This window comes from Rousettus aegyptiacus, unplaced genomic scaffold (assembly GCF_014176215.1).
Source record: "Rousettus aegyptiacus isolate mRouAeg1 unplaced genomic scaffold, mRouAeg1.p scaffold_m13_p_1, whole genome shotgun sequence".
NCBI lineage: Eukaryota > Metazoa > Chordata > Mammalia > Chiroptera > Pteropodidae > Rousettus > Rousettus aegyptiacus.
In genome coordinates, this window is record NW_023416284.1 from 5,234,990 (window position 1) to 5,262,657 (window position 27,668).

General features: G+C 43.8%; 1 protein-coding gene across 1 annotated transcript; it reads left to right on the plus strand.

The window, feature by feature from the left end:
- The first annotated feature begins 530 nt into the window (after window positions 1-530).
- On the plus strand, window positions 531-26,521 carry SLC25A33 (solute carrier family 25 member 33). The gene is made up of 7 exons (XM_016163607.2): window positions 531-788; window positions 11,254-11,433; window positions 19,134-19,211; window positions 19,818-19,918; window positions 21,751-21,817; window positions 24,618-24,898; window positions 26,044-26,521. The coding sequence occupies exons 1-7, from the start codon at window positions 733-735 to the stop codon at window positions 26,244-26,246; spliced, it is 966 nt and encodes a 321-aa protein (XP_016019093.1). The 5' UTR covers window positions 531-732; the 3' UTR covers window positions 26,247-26,521.
- Window positions 26,522-27,668: the final 1,147 nt, after the last annotated feature.

Here is a 27,668-nt window from a genome sequence, read left to right on the forward strand (position 1 = left end):
GTATATAGAATGCTATTTCTAGAAAAGTCAAAAATATCAAAAATATGCAAATTGATACTAGGGGTACATTGGGCATTTAGGCTCTTTGGATCGTGTTTTTTCTCTAAGCTGGGTGGTGAGTATAGGGTTGTGAGATGTCATATGTAATTTACATACTTTTGCATATCCTAGGTATCACAAGTAAACTAAAAATAGACTAGGAAAAGCGGGGAAGGCCACCAGACCCGGTGTCTCGCCAGACTTTCCCAAGCCCAGATTCTCTATAACAGAGCGGGGACCCTGAAGCCTCGGCGGGTTCTCACTCCCCGCGCTGAACCGCAAGCCGGCCCCGCCCAGTCAGAAACTCCGGGGGGAACCCCGCCCCGGCTGCGCAGTCTCCCCGCCCACATCCGCCGGCCAGCCAATCGGCGTGCGGATGCAAACCCCCACCCCAGCTGTGCACCGCCCCGGGCCCCCGCCGCCGCGTGACGTCACGGCCCGGCCCCCGCCACGTGACGGCCGCGCGGTGTGGTCCCACTGGCTACTGGGCTCACGCTGCAGAGGCCGGTGAGGCGCCGGCGGCTACGCCGCGGTGGGCGCGGACGGAGGGAACCGGTTGGAGGGGCGCGCGCGCATGGAGGGGGCGCCGGCGGCTGCCTGAGAGCCGCGCTCCGGGCCACCTCGCGCATCCTTCGAGCCGCCTCACGCCAGCGGCACCCGGCTGCGGCGGCGGGCCGCAGAACCCGCGCGGCCATGGCGACGGGCGCTCAGCAGAAGGAGAACACGCTGCTTCACCTCTTCGCCGGCGGGTGAGCGTCCCGGCCTGACTCCGCAGCCCCCTCGGCCTGCCCCGCGCCCTCGGTGCGCCCCGGCAGGATCTCAGTCCTCCGCAGGCCGAAGCGCCGGCTGCCACAGGAGGAAGTCCCGGCGTGGGGACGGGGGGAGGCCCGGGACGCGCCGGCCTGTCCCCACTCCCGGGCGCGCATCCCCTGAGAGTAGCTTTATCCCGCGCTGCCGCGCTCCCACGCCCGTCTCCCTCCCCGCGGTGTCTCCAGTTTTTAAGCCTTTTAAACGATTAGAGGCTGGTGTGACAAGTGTCACTCGGGGGCAGGCCTGCCATGCCACTGTGGCTCCGCCGCCTTGCCTCCTCGCCCCGGCCACGTTGCCCTTGCTGTCCTTCTGTCTGGATTCTTCCCCAGGGCCTGGGCGGGTCCAATGGGTGCTCGGGTTGGCCCCGGAGTTCCTCGGGTAGCGCACAGGCGAGTTCAGACAGTCAAGAGGGCTGCAGGTGTTGGACTTCAGCAAGGGCTGGCGAACCTCGATGCTGGCTAGCAGCCTGTGGGAGAGTTAGTGGGGGGCCTCGAGAGAAAGTGGGGTCAGGAAGGCGTGTAGAGATGCTGCTTTCCTGCTGGTGGACGCGTGCAAAGTGAGATGTTTTCTGTTTTGAGAGCTGCATTAGTTTGATCATCATGTTCCTGATGTTTTCCAGTGGAGGCAATGCAGTTCTGGTTGGGTGGAAGGGGGATTACGGAGGAGCTGATTTGGGGGGGAGGGGGGGAAGGAGGGTATGTGTGTGTGTGTATGTGTTCCAGAAAATAGACGTTAAGATGTTATTGAGTATTTGTAACTTTTTTTCTATCAATAAAACCAATGGCTTTGGGTCCTCTTGGAGTCTTGCAGGTGTTTGGAGCCTAATTTGAGGGTCTCATACGCCTGGCACAGCAGTTTTTAAGTGTCAGACGTTATGCGTGAAATAGAATTCATTCTGAATCGTCATCTTGACTTGCGTTTCACTTGCAACTTGGACTGATGCCTAGATATATTCCTTTTTACAAATGAGTAATGGTTGAAAACTTATCTGTGAAAATAACTGTGGTGAGTGTTATGCTGAGCTTTTGTACTTCGTATTGAAGGCGCTCACCCAGTTACTTGTTTTTCCAGCCAAAAACTCTTGGTCGTTCGTAGTTAGGAAGAATTTGCCGTTCACCTCTTCCCCATCCTTCCCTCTCATCCTTGCACTTACTCTCCCTATTGCTTTTTCAACTTTGAGAGTGTGGGCGGAGCGGTTCCTAAATTATGACTATTAATTTGTCATTCTGGATAATTTTAAACCAGTTGGCCACATTATATTAAAGTCATTTCTCAAGCCAAGAAGGATAATTTTTCTAATTTTATATTCATTGGTTTTGATTTATCATTTTTGTTGAGATGGTCTTGTAATTTTTTTTTTTTTTTTTTTTTTTGTATTGCAAGCCGAGAGAATTACGGACTCTGAAGTAGCCACTTGAGGCTTGCTGTGTAATGGATTGCCCTGTCTTGATGAATGTCCCTACTCACTCTTCACAGTGTCCTCTGGCTGCTGATTCTCCTATCCCAGCACCAGCCTCTCACCCGGTAGGAGGAAAACTGCGGTCGCAGGCGCAGCTCCTCCCGACTGATGAGCATGTGGGAGTTTATTAGGGCAGTGCCTGAAGCCCTTGTCTTTAACAGATTTCAGCTCCTTCATTTAGCAGCACTGCAGGATTACTTGCAGACATTCAAGGAAGAAAATAAATCTTCCCAAAGGATGCTTTCAGAGTAACTAATTGGAATTGATTCTTCCCCACTAACCTAAAACGAATTACTTCCATTTCTTTTAGGGAAGAACGTTAAAGGAGCTAAGTGTTGAATGGATAGGATCCATCATAGAGTTAAAATCAGTCAACCCAGTGGTCCCGCCTGGTCCAATGGATGAGATACTGCTTTGCTCTAAGTTACTAGTTGCCATGTTGTTAAGGTGGCATCTTTCCAAAGAACTAAGTTCGCTTTCTTTGAAAGAAGTTGGCCTCTGCTTTTTAAATGTCACATTTCTCCTGTTTATTGAAAAGCCATTGGAAACTAACATTAAACAAGTTTAAAGTTATCACTAATTAATGACATTGAATAAATATTTTTATCAGGTATAACAGGCTTATGAATGGTTAAAAATAAATTTTAGATCCTGGAAAATAAAAACTATACCCCAAACAATTTATAGTCTTTAAAAATTAATCTTTTTTTTTAAGACAGTTCTTTGCAAAACTGAAAATACTAATATCACCCTGTAAATCATCTTTTTAATACATTATTGTCCTTTAAGAAAAAAAAGAACTGGAGGACAAGCCAACACCTAGAAATAAGCACTTCAGAAAAAAGATTCTATGCGTATATATGTGTACCAAATATAATTTCATAGTTAATTTTAAAATAGGCTCATATTTTAAAAATTATTTTCTTCTTAGTAATATTTTAAGTTCTAATGGCAACATGGTAGTGAGTTCTCTGCATGTACCCTTAATCCTGCTGAGAAGGCAGACAGTTTGCAAGTCCGTGACTGGAGTCCAGTGAGGGTGTTACAGTAATTTGAGACCAGCCTACCTAACTTATTCTGATTACATAATCTCATTTCTTATTGCTGTTATTTTTTTGCCAATATAAATAACAGGACATCCTTATGTATGTACTTGTAGTTCTCTGATTATTTCCTTAGACTAAACCATTAGAATACAATTGCAACAAAAAAAAGTACAATTGCTGAGTCAAAACTATCTTTAAGTCTTTGATATACCTACCAGTGCATCCATAAACCATCTCTTAGTGTGGATATCTTCTGCGAGAGTAAACCATATTCATTTGATGTTGACTTTTAGTATCTTTAGGGATTTTGCTGTTTTCTACATTCTTTCCTATTCCCAGATTCACAAAGTCTAGGTAGCAGTGCCAAAATGAATTTTATTGTTACTACATAACAAAACCTATCGTCCCTTTTCTGCTGTTTAAACCATCATTAAGAAAAACACTGAAATCCTCAGAAGTGGCCCTTCGAGATCTAGGCCTTATGGCTGTTGAGAAAAGTCCCTTAATCTTTTCCCTGTCAAACGGCTTAGGGACTCTGGTTGTCCACATAGCGCTAGCGACGTCCTTTGCGAGCTGAACAAGCAGTAACACGGCAGGCTGGCGATTTAGGAGATGTACTCAGTGCCTGAAATAGACTAAGCTGTCATTAGGTTTCGAGGTTAACAGCTTGGATTATGTACTTTGCAACTTTTTTTTTATAGCATGACTTTTTATTTTGTCATTAAATATACTCGCATTGACTTTAAAATATGTTTTAATGGGAATCTGGTATAACTTTAAGGTTTTAAAATATATGATCAAAATTTAGTATTTTTGCCCCTTTATGGACAGCTGTCGCCTACCTGGTATATTCCTGTACTATGCTTGTCCCTACACATTTAATCTGTATCAGCTGATGGCTACTTTTGAAATGTTAGGCACTGTGTTAATATATTTGCTAGGGGTACAATGTAGAGAAGATGCAAGACTCGTTTGAAATGCATAAAGAAATTTTGATAGGATACATATAACATACACATAATATTTTACATGTGGCTTATATAAGTATACTAAGAATATAAATTGCCTTTGATTTTATCCGGTGTATTTCACATATGTGACACACTTTTAAAAACTATATGGTGTTTGGATGAAAGATTCCTGCTAGAAAAAGTTTCAGGAGGACTTCACTGGTATGTCCCAAGTATCCTACCTTCCCCCGCCCCAACCCCTCTGCCCCATGTCACAGGTGCTTAACCAATACTTACTTAATGATTAACTAAATGAATAAAAGTATTGTTCAAAGGTATTGTTTGTGTTACCTGAGAGTATGGATTGATGTAGCTCTTTAAGTTGTTCCAAATTAAGAAAAGAGGCATTTTGATTACTCGTGAATTATGAACATGGTTCTATATTCAGATTTGCCGAAACTGTGTTGCCAAAAGGTAACATTATTTTGGATTTGTGTATTTGTGAAAGATACTGATTCTGTTTGGATTCAGAAAGTACTATAGAGTTTTTTAATGCATTTTGGGTGCTAGTTAAAATTTTTTTTCTAAATGAGGTAGGATGCAGGAAATAGCATCTAAAGGATAATTAGCATCAAAAACTATGCATTTTGCTTTAACTGAGTGAATATATGATCAGTCTTTCCTAAGCCGTAGGCCAGGTATTCCAATAAAACATTTCAGAAAATTCTATATAAAGAGGTACCTGTGTTTTTCAAGGAGTGAATATCGAGGTTGCAGATGAGAGAGGAAATTACCAACACCTCCAGTGTTTGGGATCACAGGGTTTCCTGAAGTTATCATTTGTCGGTAGAATCCACATAGTTATGTAAAAGCAGTGAGTCCACAAACCAGTTTCCTACCATTTGGGGAATGACTGTAACGAAGAATATGTCCGCCTTGGTGCCTGAAGTATATCAGTGTGTGTATAGGAAACAGATTCTTCTTGAAAACATCTAGTTTTTAAGAATCGTGCTTATTACTTGAAACTCAGGGTTAAAGGTAAAAATTTGTGTGCATAATTAAAATCGTTCTGTGATCACATAAAGATGCCATGGATGTTCTGCGGTAAACTGAGGAGCGGAGCCTCAGCCACAGGGGAGACGTCCAGCCAGACCTGTGTGGGCAAGAAGATAAACGGTCAGATACATCTTGATGTAGTGAACACAAAACTTCAGTTCCGGGCGGGAAACTAGAGAATGGGGGAGGGGACTTTTTATAGAAAAAGAAGCAAGTAGTATGAAAGAGGGAAAAGGCACAGAAAAATCCAGGTAATAGATTTTTTAGAAAATCGAGCAAATAGAGGCAGAGAGTAACCCTCTCTAGTGACAGCCAAGACACGTAATTTAAGTGCCGCTCATGGCCTTTCTGCGTCTCTGCTCAAACCCTTTGGAGGGTTTTAGTGACTGGAGTATCCCAGGGGGCTTTCTCTGGACTTCGGCTTCAGTGACTAGAGCAGTGTTACCTTAGGGGTGAATTAAATTAATACCCAGGGAGTTTCCTCATGGCCCGTAGAAACCTAGCCTGCTAGAAACACAAGTGCTAACTGCTTTTTGGAAGATTATTGATAATAGACCCTTCAGTGCTTTCTCGAAAAGCTTGGGTGTACATTTTTTTGACTAGGCTCATGTAGGACGCTTTCTGTTGTAAGTAGGAAAAAATTCAGTTCCAGCTGGCTTGATTATTGGTACATACATCTGAATTCTAGAGCAAGTTTAGCTGAATAGCTCAGCAGCATCAGTATGGAGCCCTGGTGACTGCTTCACCTTCTAGAAATTCCCGCTGGATTCCAGGGTTGGGCCATGAACGCAAAACGGCACCCAGCAGCTCCCAGTGTTTCTCCACCATCACGCAGGTCTGGAGCTTAGCTCTGATCGGAGCCGCTGGGACACGCACCCGTCTCTATGCCAGGCCTTGCTCCTGGGGAATTACACTTCTCAGGGTGAATCATGTGGCCCCATGGATGGTGTTCACTTAAGTGAATTGGGGCTAAACCGAGAAATGGGTTCAATCCCATCCAAACTGTAAGGCTTAAGAAATGCTGGGGAGACAGCCAGCAGCCCCCTCCACGTTGGTTATACTGCTTTCGAATGTATTGTCCATTTTATTGCCCTAGAACAGAGCTTCTCAGCCTTGGCCAGATGATTATTTGCTGGGCTGGGGCGGGGCTGTCCTGTGAGTTACAGGGTGTGTAGTAGCATCTTTGACCTCTACTCACTAGATGCTAACCACCCCCCCCACCTCCCAGTTTCAACAACCAAAGATATCTCCATACGTCGCCAGATATCACAAGGTGGGGATAAAATTGTCCTGGTTGAAAACCACTGGTCTAGAATAATGGTCTTCAAACTTCGATCACATAGCCATGATTAAAATGTTTGCGCACGTCCCCATGTACATTTATATTACTCTGTTGATTTTATACCAGAAAACATGTACACAAAATAGACATTAAATGGCAGAGATTATAAAGAAAATGAAATTTTATTTCTCGTACCGTATGCTCGTGGGTCATTGTGTACGCCTCTTAGAATTTGTCCCTCACTTGGGAGCTCAGTGGTCTGAAGTATTGGTATCTAATCAGAATCAGTTCCCTGATGCCGGCGGGCTCACCATGTAACTGGGTGTTTAGTGCGACTTTTCCTGTGTCTGAGCGTTGCCTGACCCAGAGGAGCCCACTCCGAGATGTAGGAAGAGGTGCCTGCCACTGACCATCCTACCCCAGACGGTATGTGCAGAGCAGGAAGGTTGTAGTTGTCAACACTGTGGCCTGTGGAGTGTTGAGAGGCTTTTTCCCTGTCCCCACCTCTGGTGGGCCGGGCTGCAGATTGAGGGAGCTGGTGAGGCTAAGAAATGGGCAGCTCGCTGTGGCCAGAGGCTTCCTGCAGGTGGGAGGCTGCCGCGTTAGCCCATGCCAGCGGGACGAGTGTGTTGTGCTTGGGAAGGACACGGGGGAAACTTCCTACAAGTGCCAGTCTTGTCGCCTCGTGGCGGACATGGGAGGATTCTAGTGGGCCCTGTTGGCTTGGTGTCAAGGAGCATGGGGACTACAGTGGGATAGGCCGAAAGAGGGTTGGGGGCAGACTTCAGGTGGGAGCAGTCCGGGGTTCCCAGTGTCGAGGCTCTTGCTGGGCTCTTGCTTGACGCCCGTGCACCATCTACACTGAAATCATGACATTTGTTGCAGCCTCTGTACAGTACGTAGCCAGGTGGACCCACAAGACAGTACCATTTCCATAGAACCCTAAAAGGCGGTAAAGAAATAAAATGAAAGAGCAGACCACGTGTCCTCAGGCCACATGTCTAGCTGGCAGAGGTTTCGAATCATATTTGCAATTAAGGTTTTAGATGGGACTGAATTTAAAAAGTTACCAGAAAGTCATGGAATCTGCCTGTGACATCATGGGTAGGAAAGGGGGCTTCAGGAGAGCACAGCGGAGGAGCAGTAATGGGAGGGGGCTGGCCGACAGGGCCGCTGTCCTCATCCTTTCTGAACTGAAACCCCAGAAAAGTTTGGCTATGAATTCTGCAGAATCGCGGCGGCCGGGCCTTCAGCTGAGCTGCTGCACGGTGTTTAGGAGCCAGACCAACTGCAAAGGTCTTTGTGTCGGAGAATTGTGAATCGACAGGAACCCTTTTCCGCAAGGAAAATAATTTGTACTCTAAAATGCTCTGGACCCAACATGATGAAATATTTTTAGAAAAATTTGGAAAGCGAATCTGGAGAAGTCAGTATTTTGATTCAGTTGTCAACTCAGATTGATGAATGTCTTATACATGTTGGTTCATGAAGAAAGAAAAAGTTGATCTAAAAGATACTTTATTATTATTTGTATTATTTAAAGATACATTTAAAATGCTGCTATGAAATGTTTTACATTTCAGGAAGACTCTTCTTTGGACATTTTAATCTAATATCAGAATTTATTTTCTTCTGATTAAGAGTATTTTAGTGCATATGTATCCCATACAGCTTAATAATTTAAAATATCCTTTGGACGTTTTTTCATCTAGGAGTTTTTAACTAGTAGGTAAGGAGGAGCCTACCTACTGAGTAGTAACCATTGTTTGCAGAATGCAGTGTTTTCCCATTTTTTAATTGTTTCTCGTGACTCTGAGAGGCAGCAGCATCCCTCTCTTGCAGAAGAGGCCCGTGAGCCCTAGAGAGCCTCAGCTTGTCCCCCAGTAAGTGGTCAACAAGGCCAGGCAGGGCCCGTTCGCCACCCCTCCTCCCATGGGTGTGGGGCGCAACAGATAAGCGACTGGGTTGCTGCTGAGTGTGACTTGTCACACTGATAGGCGGAGGTCTGCACTCTGAGGCAAGCACCGTCCCACTGGTCGTCCTTTGATCACTGGCATAGATTCGGATGACAGCGGCTGAAGTCAGGAGTGCAGCTGACTTGGGGACAAAGCAAAGGTGACTGACTGACCTGTGTTGTATTTGAGCTTGCTGACTTTCTGATGAAAGAATTTGCCCAGAAGCTCTGTTTTATCAGTGATATGAAGTTATGTTATTCAACATAGAGATTTCAGATATTTCTTACCTTACTGTGTAGCATGTAAGTTTTCCAGTGTTTTAAAATAGTATCATTTTTAAGCACATGGTTATTGTAATAGATAAGAGTAATTATTTTATGTGAATAGGCGTGGGTTAGAAACTTATTTTGTAGGCGTGGGTTAGAAACTTATTTTTTTTACCTCTTTTTTTAAACACTCCCCATCACATCCCATTTTCTTTAGCTAGATTCTAGTGCTTAGAGCCAGTGATACAGAACAGCATTCAGTTAAGACTCACAATTTTTTATTGATACAAAAGGACACATCAGAGTTTAAAGGCGTAGTTGCCTAACCAACAATTCTCCATTTTGAGTGTGAATGAAAATAGTGTAAATTAGCCGACAAAACTCTCTGTAACACTCATCTTTCCATAATACTCCCAACGAGGGTTCCTCAGCACAGTGGGACGAGCACAGGCTTGGGAGACAGAGCGGCTGGGTTTGGGTTTCAGTTTAGACACTTCGATGCTTTGTGACTTTGAGCAAGTGTATAACCTCATGGAGCCCCAGGTTCCCCGTCTGTAAAGTAAGGATAATGCCCCCCCCCCCAAACTCTTGAGGGGTAAATGCCAGCCAGTTCACACAGTGAGTCCTTCCTGCCGGCCTCCCCCCCATTCTGACTGTGAACCCCTGTGTTGCTTATGTGGTCAATGGGCTTTGGCTCACAGTTCAGAAAACACTGTAGATAAACAAACAGTTCAATTCAGGGTACATTATTACCAGGATTTTAAAGCAGGTTTACCTAAATAGCCCCAAATGGCTACTTTCCTTCCTTCCCCTCTTCCCCCCAACATCTGTGCATTTTATTCTCTTTTTCCAACATTCAGATTCCTTGTGGTGAATCGAGGCTAGATGATAGTTCCCACCTCATGGGACTGTCGGAGGATTGACTGCTTGTGGGTGACCGTCCAGGCAGTGGCAGTAGTGCTGGCATCTAAGCCGATAGCTTCTGGCTCTTAGTCACCAGGCTTTGACTTGCTCTGTGGCACTATGGGGTCTTGATTTTAAAACACTGCACAGGATTTTACTCCATTCCTTACTCAGAGTCTGTGCTGGGTGCTGGGATTGCTTCCAGATTTCCGGCGCCTCGGTCCGGTGGGGGAGGGAAGCTCACGGTGGCCTGCAGGCTGGGCAGGTCCTTCCTGCCTCCCTTTCCCTAACTTCCCTCAGGCAGAGATGCTGGTGCTGGTCACTTTTACTGAACCTCCGTTGTTGGCCAGGTACTGCACCCTGAGTGCCAAGTGCAGGAATCTAGGAACATGCAGCCCCTCCCTGCAAGGAGCTCCTGGTCCCCTGGGAGAGTCGCCTGTGATGGCAGATGCTGTTTGCAAACATGTAGATCCCTTAAGAGACGTTCTCCTTGAAATCTCAATTTAATATTCTTTTGCTTAGCAAATAGTGAGTCCCGATGCCAGGGGTACAGAGATGAATAAGACACAGGTCCTGATCTTCCGTTTTCCGAAGAGTGGAACCCGTGTCGCTGGTGGTGTGGGGATGGCTGTAGATGGGACGGGACATCGTTCGTTATCACCAGCCCATCAAGCACGCAGTTTCATGGGTGTTCTGCTCAGGAAAAGGTGGAACTAGACATTTTAGGACAAGTGACTCGTCTCGAAGGAAAATTACTTACATTTTTCATTCAGGTAATACTTTGATACACACAAATTGTAAAAGGTAGTCAGGGGAACCCAGAGCCCGAGAGACCGCGTGACTAAGGAGACGGTGTGACGAAGGAGACCGCAGAGGGTGAATCTGTTAGTTCCGACTGAAGGAAACAGAAGGACATTGTCGTTAAAAACAAGCATTAGTTTAACTTTCAATGGAGTCCAAATTAATTAGAGTTTAATAAAAGTCTGTGTTGTAGTAAACACTGATTTTCAAATAGTAGTATTACCTGAATAGTTATTTTTGTTTGACTGTGAAAAGATGCGTTTTCTAGAATATTCATTGTACCATGGTGGTGAAATTGGATATGACAAATGTCGAACATTAGGAAATTGGTTAAAACATTATACATCAATCCAGAGGAACAGTACACAACCATTATAAATGATGCTGTGAGTGTCTATGTGGGCATTCACAATATCTAGATAATTTTTAAAAAACAAACAAAAAAACATGAGATTAAAAAGCCAGTAATGAAAAGCCCTAAAGGATGTGCTAACATTTTAACAGTGGTTATCTCTTTAGCTGCTATCATTTTTTTTACTTCTCCCAAATATTCTAATTTCGAAATGAACATAGGTCTTTTTTTTTTTTTTTGTAAAAAAAAAGTTAAACTTCGCATTTTGTTCATGTAGAGAATAAATAGGAAGCGCCACTAATAGCTTTCCTGACCCCGCTGTGGTTTCTTACAGGTGTGGGGGCACAGTCGGTGCTATTTTCACTTGTCCACTAGAAGTCATTAAGACGAGGCTACAGTCTTCGAGGTTAGCTCTCCGCACAGTCTATTATCCTCAGGTTCATCTGGGGACCATTAGTGGAGCTGGAATGGTGAGACCAACGTCAGTGACACCCGGACTTCTGCAGGTTCTGAAGTAAGTTCAGCCCCGGGTCTGGACTCCTGCGACCGCACCCCTCCACCCCCCACGATCAATAGAGAATGTTGCCTAAGCCCTTCAGACTGGATGTTCTGTGTGCGCAGCCTTTGCCCAAATTTAAGAATTGGATTTCTGTACCAATACCTTTGAACTCTGACCTTGCTCCCTTGACAGCAGGGCACCCAGTGTGCATGTGGTCACCATCCAGGGACAGTTAAAGTAAACCTAACAAAGCAAACAAAAAACAATTCATGTTTAAATTGTTGTGTCAAAGTGTCGCTCTTGCCCCAAACATTATGAGGGCTAGCAAGAAGCTCTGGGGTCGTAAAGTGAAATTAAAATTATTTTAATTGTACGAGAGAGGATATGAATATTTCAGGAGGAAGTAATATGGAAATAAAATGTTTTAATTTTTTACTTTTTATTTGGAAATAATTTACATTTATAGAAAAGTTGCAATATATAGTAAAATGGGTTTTAAAATTTTTATTTCGTATCTAGACTACCTGCCTAATTTATTATTTTTACTGCATTAAAATTGTCTCATTTGCTTACAAAGTAGCTAAATATTCATAAGTTGAATTTGATTTATCAATCTCTATGCTTAAGGCAAAGTCAGAAATTCAGAAGAGCACTTGACAATACCTGAATTTTTAGCTTGGGGCCTTGCACTTTAAAAGAGATACTCAGCAAGTGGTCGAACTGAACTATACATAATATTCAGATCTCTGAAATTTCTCATTGGAAGAAGATACATTCGAGAAAGCCATATCAGTGTAGCTGTTGAATTGGGAAACGTTAGAAAAAGATGCAATAAAAGGGAAGTGCTGTCTAAAAAACCGTGCGTACCACATAGGACTTTGGACAGAGTTCAGTCACATTTTAATAAGACAGAATGAGTTGGAAAGTGCTTAATTTATTTTTAGGTCTGTTTTATTTGTGAAGCCCGCTTACAAGTCACTAGGCATCCATGCGTAGCTATGGCTGCACTACCCAATCACTGCTGTGGACCCACAGTAAAAACTAGCCGTTTTGTGTGCAGTGTGGAGTGGGAACTGTCCTTGTATTTTAAAAGATGGAGAGGCGGTTTTTCTTTGATTTACATTTTGATAAAGAATTGTCCTAACTGGGGGCAGAAAAATATTAATAAAAAGACAGATTTATTGGAGCTAAAGAGACAGAGATACTGGAGATGTAGAACATGCATTTATTCTATAGTCACATCAAAATATAAATAATGGAATTTTAAGTAAAGTTCTTATTGTGATATTTTGCTAGAGAAGTGTATGTCAAAGTGGATGAGGATATATGCAAGCTTATTAAGCAAAACTGGACTCAAGACTAGCTGCTGAGGGCAAGGCCTCAAATGAGAGAATCAGAAGCCCAGCTAGAGAAAGGAGGCTGGTACCCAAGACCCCAGGAGAAGCAGGTTTTTTTCACTGAGCACTGAGAAGGAGAACAGAGACACAAAAGGCAGCAGGTTAGGGATGGGCCAGAGCGAGGAGGAGGGGGGCACACTCTGATCTCAGAAAGGAGAGGGACAGCCTGACGTCCTCGAGAAGGCATGGCTCTGAAAACACCTCCCTCCTGGTTTGCCTTTGTATACACTTGGGCCACGGTGCTCTAATAATACCTTCCTTCTGAGGAACAAAAGTGCTTTGGACACAATGAAACAGGTAATTTGCAAACCTTACTACATCCAAAATGAACTTCCTTTTACATGCTTGCCAAATAACTCATGACTAGTGGATTTGTAGAGTTACCGTAACTGGGACACGATTACGCGGAGGTTGTGTCAACGGAGCCAAGCCGTAAGGTGAATGAGATCAATAGGAATGTTCCTCTAGTTCAGGTTTTTTAGGCTGCATGTTCTACATCTCCAGCATCTCTGTCTCTTTAGCTCCAATAAGTCCGTCTTTTTATTAATATTTTTCTTCCCCCAGTTAGGACAATTGTTTATCAAAATGTAAATCAAAGAAAAAACCGCCTCTCCATCTTTTAAAATACAAGGACAGTTGCCACTCCGTACTGCACACAAAACAGCTAGTTTTTACTGTGGGTCCACAGCAGTGATTGGGTAGTGCAGCCATAGCTACACAATAATGAGAGAGCACTTATGCCTGAATACTTTTTAAAACCATTTATTCTATAGCCACATCAAAATATAAATAATGGAATTTTAAGTAAAGTTCTTATTATGATATTTTGTTAGAGAAGTGTATGTCAAAGTGGCATTTTTCACCCAAGAGCTGTTTTATTAAGCTTTTTCCCTCAGTTTAATATATATACATTATTAAGATAATTCTCAGCTGAGATATAGTAGCTTTGAATTTTAAAATGGCTAGTTTTATGTATTAAGTTTCACAACAACTATGAGATTAGCGCTTAGGCATGATATTACCCTTACAGATGAGGAAGCGCAAATTAGAGGTTAAGTGACTTACTCAAGGCCATTTTTAATGTATATTCACCTATTTCCATGAAAAACTTGAAAGCAGCTAAGAGTGAACAACCCCAAACGCGCTGGCCGAGGCTTCGCTGCTGCGCGGAGACACTGGGCAGATCCAGCCCAGGCTCCTGGGCCCACCTTCTCCTGCCTCGCTGGCCGCTGCTTCCTCCACTGAGTCTCCAACCTGACAGCCTCTCATTGGAGGCCCGAGGGCTCTGAGCCTCACCGTGCGTCCAGCTGCCTGTTTGACATCTCATCTTAGATGTATCATGGATGCCCAAAGCATACCTTGTGCAAACCCAAACTCCCCCAAACCAGCTGCTCCCAGGATCTTTTCTGTGGCAGTTAAAAGCGACTTTCTCCTCCCGCCGTGCAGATCTAAAGTCTCGGTCATCCTTATATCTTCTTTCTCACAACCTAGAAGGACATTCTAGCTGTTCTCCCTTCAAAATACACACAGAATTTGGCCGCTTTTCACCACTTTCTCCACTGCTATTTTGATGGAAGCCACCAGACCTCACCTGTATCACTGCATGAACTTCCTAACTGGTCTGCAGCGAGGCCAGGCTCCCTTCTCCTCAGATCCCTCCAGTGGCTCCCCTCTCCCTCCGAGTAGGAGCCGGAGTTGTCCCTGCAGCCTGCCAGGCTCTGCACTGCTGTCATTCCTCCCATCACTTCTCTGATGGTTCCCATCCCACTCCCCGTCAGCCGCACTGGCCTCCTTGCCGTCCCTTTAAAAAGCCAGGAACATTAGCACATTCCACCTCGGGCCCTTGGTCCTGGACGTTATCTGCACGGCTGGCTCCCCCAGCTGTCACCTTTGCAAGAAGACCTTGCAGTCACCATGCTCTTAAACTGAGCCCTTCTCCCACACCCTCTCCCTCCTTCTCGCCCTGTGTTCATCCAGGGCACTTCCCTCCATCCAACACACAGCAGAGCTTATTTATTTACATTGTTTATTTCCTCTCCCTGTCCCAACCAGAATGGAAGTGCCTCAGAGGTGGGCCTTCGTTTTGATCACCGTGGGGTCCCCAACCACCTAGAATGCAACCTGTCACACAGCAAGCATTCAGTACAAACAGAATCGATGGGTTTTGGCACATCAATAAGATGTTGCGTATAAAGAGCCCAACATGCACACACACCCGCGTAAATAGTAAATACTAGCTGCTGTCATAGTGCGCACTTCCTGTACTTTTAAACGTAAGATTTACAACTGAGTTTCCAGGTAGCCAGGGCAAAAAGGGGGATATGTTACATAATTCTCATCTGAAGAAAGCATACTCGCTCTTTGGGGGAAATGTACGTCTGTTCCTCTTACTAGGTTCTACAGTGGTCTGTCACTGGTGCTCATGTAAAGACGGTGTGCCGGCAAAGAGGCCACATCTTTTAGGGTGGTTGATGGCAGCCGGCTCCTTTTCACTGTCGCACCACTCTGGCTGAAGCCAGGCCCTCTTCTCTTTCCTGGGTTACTCCATGGCTTTCTGATTCTTCCATGAACTGTCCCCAAGCAAGGGCAATGATGACAGTTAAGTTGCTTATTATTAGCCTTCCTCTTGCAGAAGGAACTACTTTAAAAGACTCAACAGGCAACAGAATTTGATTACAGGAAGTTTATTTTTCAAAATGCAAATCAGCATGTGCTTGTGTCATGTTAGGTTAACCTGTTAGAGAAAAAATGTTCTTCACTACAGCATAGTATAATTAAAAAGAAAAAAGAAAAAAAGGCAAGGTGTTAACACATCAAAGCTCTCACTGTTAAATTTGCCAAAAGATAATAATATGTAATTTATTTCCAGTATCTGCTTTAAAAAGTCTTACGATTTGATCTTTTTTTTCCCCCAAGCTCCTCCTATTTTTTACATTACTGAGGTAATTTTTTACTCAGGTACCTTTTAATCTGAAAAATAATATATTAGTAAGCTAGTCTTTTCCTTATAAGAATAAACCGATGTGTTCAGAGACCTTTGTCTTGGATTACAATCTAAAACTTGTGAGGAAAATGAAATGCTTCCAATAAAACCCTTGTTTCTTTTTGCATTTCTTTCCTAAATGAAAGTCTACATGACTGTGGGAAAATTAACCTGGATCCTAACATGCTTTATTTTGAGTTTGAAATGTACCATTTATAGTAGGAACTTGATTGTTCCAGAAAAGTTTTGTAAACATCCAGAAAGGTTGGGAGTTTGAATTATGTAACAAATTTGACCTTCTGCCCACTGTTAACGTGTGTCGCTGTGGAGACCGTTTCTGCAGTGCTTAGGAGGCCTGGGTCACTTGAGGACACGCGTTCTCTCCTGCATTATAGATGAGAGGCTTCAGGCTTCCTGGAGCCAGAGAGTCCCTTCATTGTGTCTAAATGACTCCTGGGCTGGCTGCATAGTGCACACAATGGCAGCCACAGATAGAACCTAAACTTGAAACATTTTGAATGTACTGACCACTTGAAAGTCTTGTACATACTGTAAAGTGTAGGGCACTTCAAAATGTTATTAAGAAAAGTTTTGGTTCAGAGAGCTGGACTCTTTTAAATCTCAGTCCTTTTTTGAGAGAGAGTAGACGTATTTGAAGCGAAAAACACTGAATTCTCTTGCCTCTGTGAAGGGCCAAATGACTTGTTTTGGGCAAGTGCGAAAATTCACTGATACTTCACAAACTTCCTTTAGCGTGTTAGTTTTGCAGAAACCCAGAAATCGTCTTTACCCCAACCCATGTTTCTGTGACTATGAGAACTGTAATCATGAGTCTCAGTATTTTTACAACCTATGGCCTATATAGCTTATTTTTAAAAAGGAAATAATTTCATATTTACAGAAAAGTTACAGGAATGGTACAAGTAACTTGTTGATACTTTTTTACCTCGAGTCACCAATCTTTACCATTTACCACATTTGTTTTTTTATTTTTGTTCTATATACATACATATTTTTTCTGAACCATTTGAGAATCGGTTATACTCATTATGCCCCTTTGCCACTTAATTCTTCAGCATTTATTTCTTAAGAACACGCACATTTTCTTAAAACAACAGTTCAATTTCAAATTGAAGAAATTTAATATTGACAAACTACTTTTTAACTGATCAACAGTCCACATTCCAGTTTTGTCAGTTATCTCTTGAAAGCGATGGATTTACACAAGAATTAAATTTTGTTTTAAACTCTGTTCCTGCCAGCCCCTGTGCTCTTGACCTTTTTCAGTGAGCCTTTTTCTTTCTCCTTGCCATTGTTTTAACAGCTTCGAGATGTAATTCACATTCCATACAACTTACCCATATAAAGGATACAGTTTACTGTTTTTAGTATGTTCACAGAGTTTCGTGCAAGCATTTCTACAGTGTGATTTTAGAACATTTCATCCTCACTAAGAGAAACCCCTCACTCATTCGTAGTCCATCCGTATCCCCCACCCCTAAGTCTCAGCCCTACGCAACCAACTACTAATCTTCTTTCTGTCTCTATAGATTTGTCTCCTCTGGATTTTTCATATAAATGAAATCATACAGTGTGTAAGGTTCCTACTTACAGTGTGCATCAGTACTTTTTATTGTCGAATTAATATTTTGTTGTTATGGCTAGGTCTCATTTTAAATATGTTGCCTTATCCTTGCCCAGATGCCATGAAAGGAAAAGGAACTTACACTGTCCTTACAGTGAGATGTGCCTCCCTAGTTGTCTAATGTGTTGAACAGAGTGCCTTTATGTGACGCCGAGCGGTGGCCAGAGGGTTTAGTCTGGACCACACAAACCAAGAGTGTAGCTTGAGATCACTTAAAAGGGTCTGGGTTTATACCTGCCAGTAAGATAAAGATTTTATGATTAGAAATAAAACTATTGTCTTCCTAATGTTTTGACGTAATTTAATTATATAAATGTAACTGAGATCTAGTTTACTATCTTTTAATGGCTAATTTTTAAGATATTCACATACCGTAAAATTTATCCTTTTGAAGTATATAGTTCATGGTTCTTATTATAGTCACAGTTACGTGACTATCACCATATCTTAATTCTAGAACATTTTCAACAAGCCGAAAAGAAACATGTACCCATTAGCAGTCATGCCCTGTTCTCCCCTCCCCCAACCACTAGAAGCCACTCAGTGACTTCATGTCTCTGTAGATAAGTATTTTATTCTTTTGATGCTATTATAAATGGAATTGCTTTTTATTTTCATTTTCAGATTGTTCATTGCTACTGTGTAGACGTACAATTAATTTTTTTGCAAATTGATCTTGTATCCTGCAACCTTGATGAACTTATTTATTATAGTAATTTTTTAGTGGGTTCCTTAGTATTTCTGTATATAACATACTATCTGTGAATAAGGATAGTTTTAGGTTTTCCTTTCCAACCTAGATACCTTTTATTTTTTTTCTTGTCTAATTACTAGCCTGCTGTTTTTTAGGAAAGCTCTTAAAGGTATCAATATTCTTTATTTTCAAGCAATTGAAATTGTTTATAAGCATCCAAAAATTTGGAGAGGGGAAGATAAGATTTAGAATTTTCTTTAGTTTGTACATTCAGAGAACCTAGACCATGAAAATGACACTTATCTGAGGAAGGAAAAAAGAAAGAAAACTACAAGCGGGTAAAACTTTAGCATCGTCCGGCGGTTATCAACATGCTGGGGACCAAAACGTCAACTTAACCTCTGATGCACCCAAAATTTCAGCCTGGTTTTGGAAACCTTTTCTCTGTGGAAAAAGTGGAAGTTGGTAGAAATAAAATTGGCAAGATTCACTTTACTATTAGCTTTTTAGGAATATCTCCTCCATAATGTGAAATATATCTTTTTATCTTAACCTTCAATGTCATAATGAAGTTAAAACATGTAACTCTTTTAAACCTATATGATTATTTGTGAGCTTGACCAACTCAGAATGCTGTCACATCAGAGGTAATAATTACTAAATAAAGAAAAATCCTCAGTACAAAAAGGAGGTTAATTGGAGAGGACCCTAATTTAAAAATACAGATTATCTTGGGTACCGTGAAAATTGAGCCATTGAAAATAATAAATTTAACCAACTTGAAGAATCATACTGGAGTGGGAAGAAAATGCCTCTTAAGAGTGTTCTATGCCACAGTCTTCAGCCTTCTGATACTATGTCGTAACGTAACAGATGAGGTCTGGGGACTTGACAACAATTTTTTCTTTATCCAAGGAGCTAATGTGAAGGCTGACGCCTGGTTTTGCATGGGCCTTACCTAAGGATTTTAAAGATACCTCTTTTCTTCTTTTTCAGGTCAATCTTGGAGAAGGAGGGACCAAAGTCACTCTTCAGAGGCTTGGGTCCAAATTTGGTTGGAGTTGCGCCATCGAGGTAAGCATCACCCTCTCAGCAGGCTCCCTGTGTGCGGGACCGCTGGACAGCCAGCTGCTTTTTCTGTGTAGGATTTGCCTAAATACACCTGACAAATGGTGACAGCTGTCGGTGTGTCTTTAGTGTGTGTGTGAGAAAGAGCGTCTAGTTATTTTATTAAAATGCGTGTGCTCCCGCCCCTGGCATCTTCTCTGAGGCAGCAGCTTCGGCATCCCCCAGATCACACGTACTTACTTGTTATAAGGCAGGACAAGCGTGGTATGTTTTAGAAATAGTAAAAGATTTTAAAGTTACAGTATATGTTGGTGCTCAAAGGATTGGCATTTATCCAGAATAAAGAATTTAAATGGCCTTCGCGTGTATATGCCCAGAGTCTCATTCTCCTCAGTCATGTTGACACTTCGTCATCACTGAACACTGTCTAGGGGGACGAGGAGCTTCCTGAAGGTGCCCGCAGCAGCTTTCGCTTTGAGCACAGATCAGGTCAAGCTCTTGACTGCACGCAAACTTCCTTCCCAGGTTATTTCCCTCGACTCCTCAGAGGTCGCGGAGGGAGCCGCGTGTGTCCTTACCACCGTCTTTACCGGGTTCTCTTGGTTCCCGCAGGGCTGTGTACTTTGCCTGTTACTCCAAAGCCAAAGAGCAGTTCAACGGCGTCTTCGTGCCCGACAGCAACGTCGTGCACATCTTCTCGGCGGGCTCTGCGGGTAAGTCGTCACCCCGGCGGGCGGAGGCGCGCCACTCACTTTCCTAAAGCCTGTGCTGTGCCCGGTGGCTTTTGCCAGGAGTTAGAAAATTGCTCTCTGCTTCCGTTGCATCTAAAATCATTCTTCTAGTCTGCAGCCACGCCACCCTGCACGTGCTCGATCCCGTCTGATCTCGGAAGCTAAGCAGGGTCGGGCCTGGTTAGTACCTGGTTAGGAGATCACCTAGGAAGAAACCGTGATTTTACTTTAAAAAAAAATAAAAATAAAATCGTTTTTCTAAAGCTATATGTTAGAGCTGATAAAATGTGAGTTTTTGAGATCAGTTCATAACTTTGTTTCTGTTTCTTTGACCACTGAAGCTTTTTATTCTCCCTCAAAATGTACATGTTCTGCGCATGCTAGTCGTTAGTGGTATGCTTCTTTTAAAGGAATTTTCTTATGTTTTCACATCTCTCTATTTCGTGGAGTTATTTTCTTAAGTTGGAGCTGCTGTTTTCATAAGTCCCCATGGGACCCAGCACACGCTGCTCATCACCCTTGGCACTTCCATCCTTACCGCTTGGAGTCACGATGAGGGTTTGGGGCTCATGGCGGAGGTCTCTTAGTGGGCTGGTGACAGAGAAGGCTACTCCCGTTCTCTTGAGGGAGTCATTCCAGTTACTTAAAAAATTCATAACAAGATTCTTTTTCTCAGGAAATAGTTGGCAAAATACACAGACTCATAGATTGATTGCTGAGAGAAGGTTATGTCTTTTTACATATAAGGTTCATGTCCATTTAAATAGAAAGGTATTTTAGAGAACTTACTTTGGCATTTTATGAAAAAGTTCTGCCTTCTGCCAGCCTTCAAATGTGTACACCAGTTCCGTCTGCCTCTCTCACTCCAAATGAAAGTGCTGTTAACCCCTCCGAGTAGTTGTAGATGATAATTTCTGGAGTCCAAATAAACAGTGTAAGCAAAGCCACTTCATACAGTGAGGCGCTTCTACCGAGGAGGAAGCGTGGGCGCGAGACAGGTCAGTCTTCACTTACGAGACCAATAGCGAGTTAGCCATAAGCTAAAAACTATTTTACCAGTTTTGTCACTTTTGCAAAATTAACATAGAAGAACCCTTGGTAAATAAAGCGGACCTGGAAGGAGTTTTTTAAACCACTGTCTGGGTTCCTGGTATCTAATTAATTTGCTTAGGACAGGAGAGGGGATAAAGAAAAGTCCCTGTGTGTCAGGCTAATGCCATAATTCCACTCTTTTTTTTTTTTTTGGCGGAGGGAGGCGGAGGGTGGTTGGTCTGGAACAATTAGCAATATTAAAATTGGAGAGACTTACTAAAATGATGGTTCCTATAAGCAGATCAGTCTTAAAACTTCGATTTCCTAAAATGATTAGTCGGATATTAAAATATCTAAGTTTGAATTCAGGTAAGTGGAGATTTCATTTTTTCTGTTTTAAGTTTGATATAAGGTGACATTTTGGATTAGATCAGCAACTTTTTAAAACAAATTATTTCTGGACCCGAAGCTTATTAAGTGAGTTTTTGGAAGTTTGATTTTTACCGTAGGGACCACTTAACAGAAGTGTCAACAGCACCACCTGGAGGCTGGGAACGCCAGCCAGGGCTCCAGAAACTTGAGAGATTTCTTTTGGGTCCAATATGGTACATTTTCCAGGACTATAGTTTCCACCCACAATACAGAGCTGTAACTGCTTCCTACCACCCATTTTTATTGTTAAACTATTGAAAGCCGAATTTCAAAGTTTATCAGATGGAATAGACAATTTTAATCAGCATCGACGGTGTTCAGTGATGACATTTTCTGTTCTTTTCCTCTAGCTTTTGTCACAAATTCCTTAATGAATCCTATATGGATGGTTAAAACCCGGATGCAGCTAGAACGGAAGTAAGTTATTAATTGTTCCTTCTTTAATAGATGGGTTCTTGGGGGTTTTTTCTTCCCGCAGTTCCACCTGTAAAGCGTGAGCTGTACCAAGTCCTTAGCCATCCCCATCCTTGTGTTTTTCTGAACGTGAGCCTATGTAGAAACGTCTTTGTTTTGAGATTTGTGCTGTCAGGCATTGTGGGGAGGCAGAAATAACACACAAAGGGAGATCGGAAGTTCACCCGATTGCAGCCCCTGATTGGCAGTGCTGACTTCCTCTCGGCGGGTGGGTCTCTGCGCTTGGCCGACCCACCCCAGTTGGAGCGCTGTGGGCTCTCCTCCAGGTGGCTTCTCTTCCAAGTGGGAAGATGCCAGTAAGGGCAGAACAGCATATGCCTTTGGGTGTCAGAAGGGCCACTTTACTCTCCAAGCCCTGATACACTAGATTTCTGCCCTGAAACTCTTCCCTGTGCTGCATGATTCCTTGGTTAGCCTGGTGAAGCCTGTGAGCCTTTTTTAGAAGCAATGGAAACCAGTTATTGAAATACAGTTATTAATATTTTTTAAATGTATGATTTGGTAACATACTTAATATATTAAACCAAGCAGCAGCCCAGTAACTACTGTGGTTTCAAATAAGTGATAGGAAGCGATGTTTTGTTTTAGGACTCTATCTAAGAACCCTGTGTAACTGTGTTGCCTGGAACTGTGTGTGGGCCACAGGAACCTTCAGCTGGTCCAGTCTAACTTTAATCTACCTGTAAAGGAAAGAGGAGAGAGAGTAAGAATGCCCCGGGAAGTGCGGGGAGGGGGCTGCTTTAGTTTTTCTCTCTAATAACCACAGTCACCTCTAAATCGGTCTTCGATTCCATATCCCACCCCACCCCAGCCCATTCTGCCTGAAAGAACCTTCTAAAATGCATCAGGTCTAATCATTGTGAACAGATCGTTCGCTCAGGACCCTTCGGTGACTCTCAGTTACCCTCTGGGTTAAATCCTAACTCCTTAACTTACCATTCAGCATCCTTTGCAGTTCCCTAAAAATCGTCGCGTGCTCTTACACCTCCATCCCGCAGATCCTGCCGCCCCTCACCAGGAATCCCGTCTCCCTTTCTTGGCTTGCTAACACCTCCCCGTCCTTCACGCACCGTCTAGAAACCTTTGGTAATCACTCCCAATTCCAGGTGTGCAGTGTCCTGACACCTGTTCTGCTCAGTAGTAAGGGAATGCACGAGTCAGCTAAGAGCCATTCTGTGCATTCTTTCAAATCTACCTAGTAGTGGTCCGTGCTCAGGATACTTTGAAGCTTTGTTTGGGTGGACTCTCTTAACATGTCCTTCAACAGCGAGTATCTCTGGCTTGTTTCCTTTGCACTAGTCAGTGGGGAAGAAGAAACTCAACTCCAGAAACAGCTTTACAGAAAATAAAGAGAGTTGTAGACTGGTGGGATGAGGGGCCTGAAGTACTGCAGGGCCCCGGAGGTTCCCCAATGCAGTCTAGGCAGGATGGACAGAGAGAAGGAGCTGGGGGGTGGGGGGGCCTCCAGTGGCAGCGACGTCCACCCTACCGTCTGAAAACCAGCCGCAGCGAAGAGTGCTGCAGAGGACCCTGTGCCCAGAGCATCTGGAGGCAGGAAGGCAGCGTTAATCCTGGGCAGCCAAGGGCCGGGGAATGTGGCAGGAGTGTATTGAACGTGTGCGTGCTGGAGGGGGAGGGAGTTACGGAAAGACGGGCTGGAGAAGTGAGCGGGGCCGCGTCCTCAAGAGACCTGCGAAGGAATTTGGAGTCGGGACCTGGGCTTTCTCTTTGACGCAGCGGAGAGCCATTAGAGCAGTGGTTGGCTGCTGGGGGCACTTGGCCCCTAAGGGGACATTTGTCAATGGTGGGGTGCTACTTGCATCGCGTGGGCAGAGGCCAGGGTCGCTGCTGGACATCCTGGCGCACAGGACAGCCCACCAGGGTTACCTGGCCTGGATGTCAGTAGTGCCGGGCCTGAGAAACCCTGCTTTGGAGGATTTTAAGCAGGGGACGGCTTGGTCGGATGTGTTAGAAAGGTCACCCAGCTAGGGTGTAGAGAACGGCCTCGGGGAGACACAGCGAAGAAGGGAGAGGGAAGAAGGGAGAGGCGGTGGGGCCTGGAGCGGGAGGGCCTCGGCGTCTGCCCGGAGTGAACACGAGCAGGAGCGGGGACTCCGGTGGCCTGCGGGTGGTTTCGGAACACTTTCTGTCGTGGGGTGGGAGCAGCCAGCCTACGGCTTTTGATTGGTTATTAGATAGTCTGTTGGAGGTCTACGATTTCATAAGTTTAGAAATAAACTTCGAGTCGAAATATCTCATTTGGAGACGCGGGGTGAGAAAGAAACCCGTTGCGTGCGCCACCTGTCGGAAGGTGGGCGAGTTGCTGCGCTGGCGCCGCGGCTGTAGTTACGCTCGGCGTGTGCTCCACGCGCCCCCCACGCCCCCTGCCTTCAGGCTGATGCGCGCACCGTGGTTTACCTCTCTCTTCCTATTTTTAGGTGTTCGGATGGTATTGATTATATCGCAGTTACATTTCCTCTGTGATGAATGTTTTCCTCCACGTGGTTCTTTCCAAAATTAGGTCAGAGGCCGCGAGCATATTTGTATGACCCTAGTGCAGGTGCGCGCACTTGCTGTGGGCCACTCTGGCCCCGCGGCGGGCGGGGGCTCGGCCGCCCATGTGCCCCGCTGCGTGACTTCCTCGGTGTCGTCGAGGCGATCGTCTGACCGTCTTCTGGGCCTCGGGGCGGTCGCCGGCTCCCGTGGGCGCGCTGACGGCCTGTCCTTGGTCTCCTTTCCGCAGAGTGCGGGGCTCCGAGCAGATGAACACGCTCCAGTGCGCGCGCCACGTCTACCGCACGGAGGGCATTCGCGGCTTCTACCGGGGGTTGACTGCCTCTTACGCTGGGATTTCAGAAACTGTCATCTGCTTCGCTATTTATGAAGGTTTGAAGAAGTATCTGAAAGACGCTCCCTTAGCCCCTTCTACAAATGGGACTGAGAAGAATTCCACAAATTTTTTTGGACTTATGGCAGCTGCTGCTGTTTCTAAGGGATGTGCCTCCTGTATCGCTTATCCGCATGGTATGTGTCGCCTTCTCTCCCAGATTCCTAAGACAGCTGTCAGGTTTACATTGCTCATCAGTATATCTAGAACCCGAGCTCGAATGAAACGTAAATGCCTGCAGGCGGGAAGGAACTGAGCATGCGGGACTCGGCATCACTCAGCCCCAGCTGACGGTGGCCGAAACCTGCTGTGTAGAATGCAGGCCCCATGTTGTGGAACTGCCGATATTTTCACAGAAGCCAAAAAGCTGGATTTTATTTAAAATTCCACAATATAAAAAAATTACACGGGAGCCAAACTTTAAAAAAAGAAGTCTCTCAGCTTCCATTTTGAATGTAATTTTGAGTGAGGCTACTTTGGGTTTTATTTTTTAAGAAATTACAAACTTAATGTCCTTCTGACCATTTAAAAAAAATAGTTTATCATGTCACAAAAAACAAGTTTTGTTTTTCAAGTCTGCTGCACTGTCAGCTATGACAAATGCCCATGGTGGACTCAATAACAAGTAATTCAGTGCCCATTCTGTGCTGGGCACTGAGCATCCTCAGGGCTCATGAAGAAGAGGTTGGGGTGCCTTCTGTGGGAGGGAGACCAAAGCGTGTGCAGAGGTCTGCTTGACAAGCAATGGCAAGGAGTGACAGGCAGTGTCATGCTGTGGGTATCTGGGTGAGGGAGGGCCAGGTGGGTGAAGGTTCAAAAAGGAGGAGGCTGTGTTTAATCTGGACAGAGTGGAGACGATTCTAGAAGGAGAAAGTTGAGGAGTACATGAAAATAAACTCTCGTGGAGGATATCGTCACTCTGAACACAAATTCCCGCTTCAGTGAAATTGCAATGTTTGCTTAATCAGGAGTAGAAAACCATAAACTATCTTAAAATTAAGTCCCATTTAAACTAAGCTTTCTTAAATCCCTTTAAAGTTATCTTATACTTTGTATGGATAAAGTATACTTTGTACTTTATCCTATCTAGAGTTAGAAAATGTTCTAAACAGATCTTAACCTTTCATTACGTCTGTGTGACTGTCCTGTCCAAACAGAGCTGGGGTGGCAAACGGGCAGAGGTGCGCGTTGACAGTTATAGAGCTGTGTGCTTCAGCCGTCTCCTGGTGTTGCCTGGAAATGCAGTTGATTTGTTACATAAAATATGTTTTTCTCTCTGCAGAAGTCATAAGGACGCGGCTCCGGGAGGAGGGCACCAAGTATAAGTCTTTTGTCCAGACTGCTCGGCTGGTCTTTCGGGAAGAAGGCTACCTTGCCTTTTATAGAGGACTCTTTGCCCAGCTCATCCGGCAGATACCAAACACTGCCATTGTGTTGTCTACCTATGAGTTAATTGTGTACCTCTTAGAAGACCATCCTCAGTAACAGAAAATTGTGCTCTAGAAGAATAAAACTGAAAAACTCAATAGAGAATTTTTTTTTTCCATTGATGTTTAGAATGTTTGAGACTGAAACAGGAAGGGCCATCAAATATGTGGCTCATGTCACCTGTTGGACATTTCCTTTTGGATTCATGTTTTCTGGAAGGTTTAAACTCATTAACGCTAATGGTTAATTATAACTTTTGTTTTTTTTAACTTAAGAGGATTCAGGATCAAGCAGAAACTAAATTAAATCATGCCACTTAATTTAAGTATAAATTTGGTTGTGTTCTCTTTTATGTTCACTGTACTGTAAACTATAGCTAAGGTCTTCAGTGAAATGTAACCCTAGAAATGCATAAAAAACTTGAAAGTCAAAGTACACTTGTTTTCCAGTCTGAACATAAGATCTTGCACTGGAGGTGTAAGAAATATCATTTCGATGGCACTGAGCAGACCAGAGCAGACTTCCCAGCTATTTTTCTATATACATTTCTCATACAAATTGATAATCTAAGCTTTCAGGCTGCTGAGTTAAAAAAAAAAAAAAAAAAAGAATTAGTGCAACTTTCTGACACTAAATATTTTTAAAGTATGAACATTTTTCTGTAGTTATCCTCTATACCCAATTTGAACCTAAAGCAAGAGTTTTAAAGAACTGCCTACCAGTGGCTTTGTTCCTGGGCGTATTTCAAGAAGCTAAGCCTAAATTAAGCCCAGGTACACTGTCGGTGTGTTGGAGTGCGGCCTCCCAAGCTGCCAGGTGTTGGGTGATCGACATTTCCTCAGATCCTTAATCCCGTCCTTGGATCTCTGCTGCGGAGAAGAGGAGAGTTTGCTTTTATTCTGATAAGAAGTGTTGGTGTTGTTTGAACCCTAGTTCAAAGTTTGAAAGAAAAAAAAAATCCCAGAAATGAGAAATTACCAAAATTGCAAGTGCCCTCCACTTCCCATTTTAAAAAGAAATTTAATAAGAGACAAAAAGATAAGGCAGAAGGCAGGAAAGACGGATAGTCTTTCATCAGCCTTTTCACTGGAATTTGCACATATTATACATTAGGTCATTTTTCAATCTGAATATCCAGAAAGTTGTTTTTGACTAATAATCGATCCATTGGAGTCGCAGATACTCTGGTAGGGATGAGGAGATTTTCTAACTGTGTTTAGATCAAGTTTAATTTTGTTCGCCTTTAGTCATGAAGGAGGCCGGCCGGTCAGCAGTGTTGAGCTCTCAAGAACAATTGCTTTAACTGTCAACAACTACGTAGTAGAGGTCAAATGACTTGTAGTCAAGTTTCATTGCTTCTCCAATACAGTCTTGTTCCAGAATCCCATTTTAACTGTTTGATAGTGGCACTTAGCAACATCTCCCTATTTTAATATGCATATTAAAACCTCAAGATTTCACCTAACACGAAGATTTAAA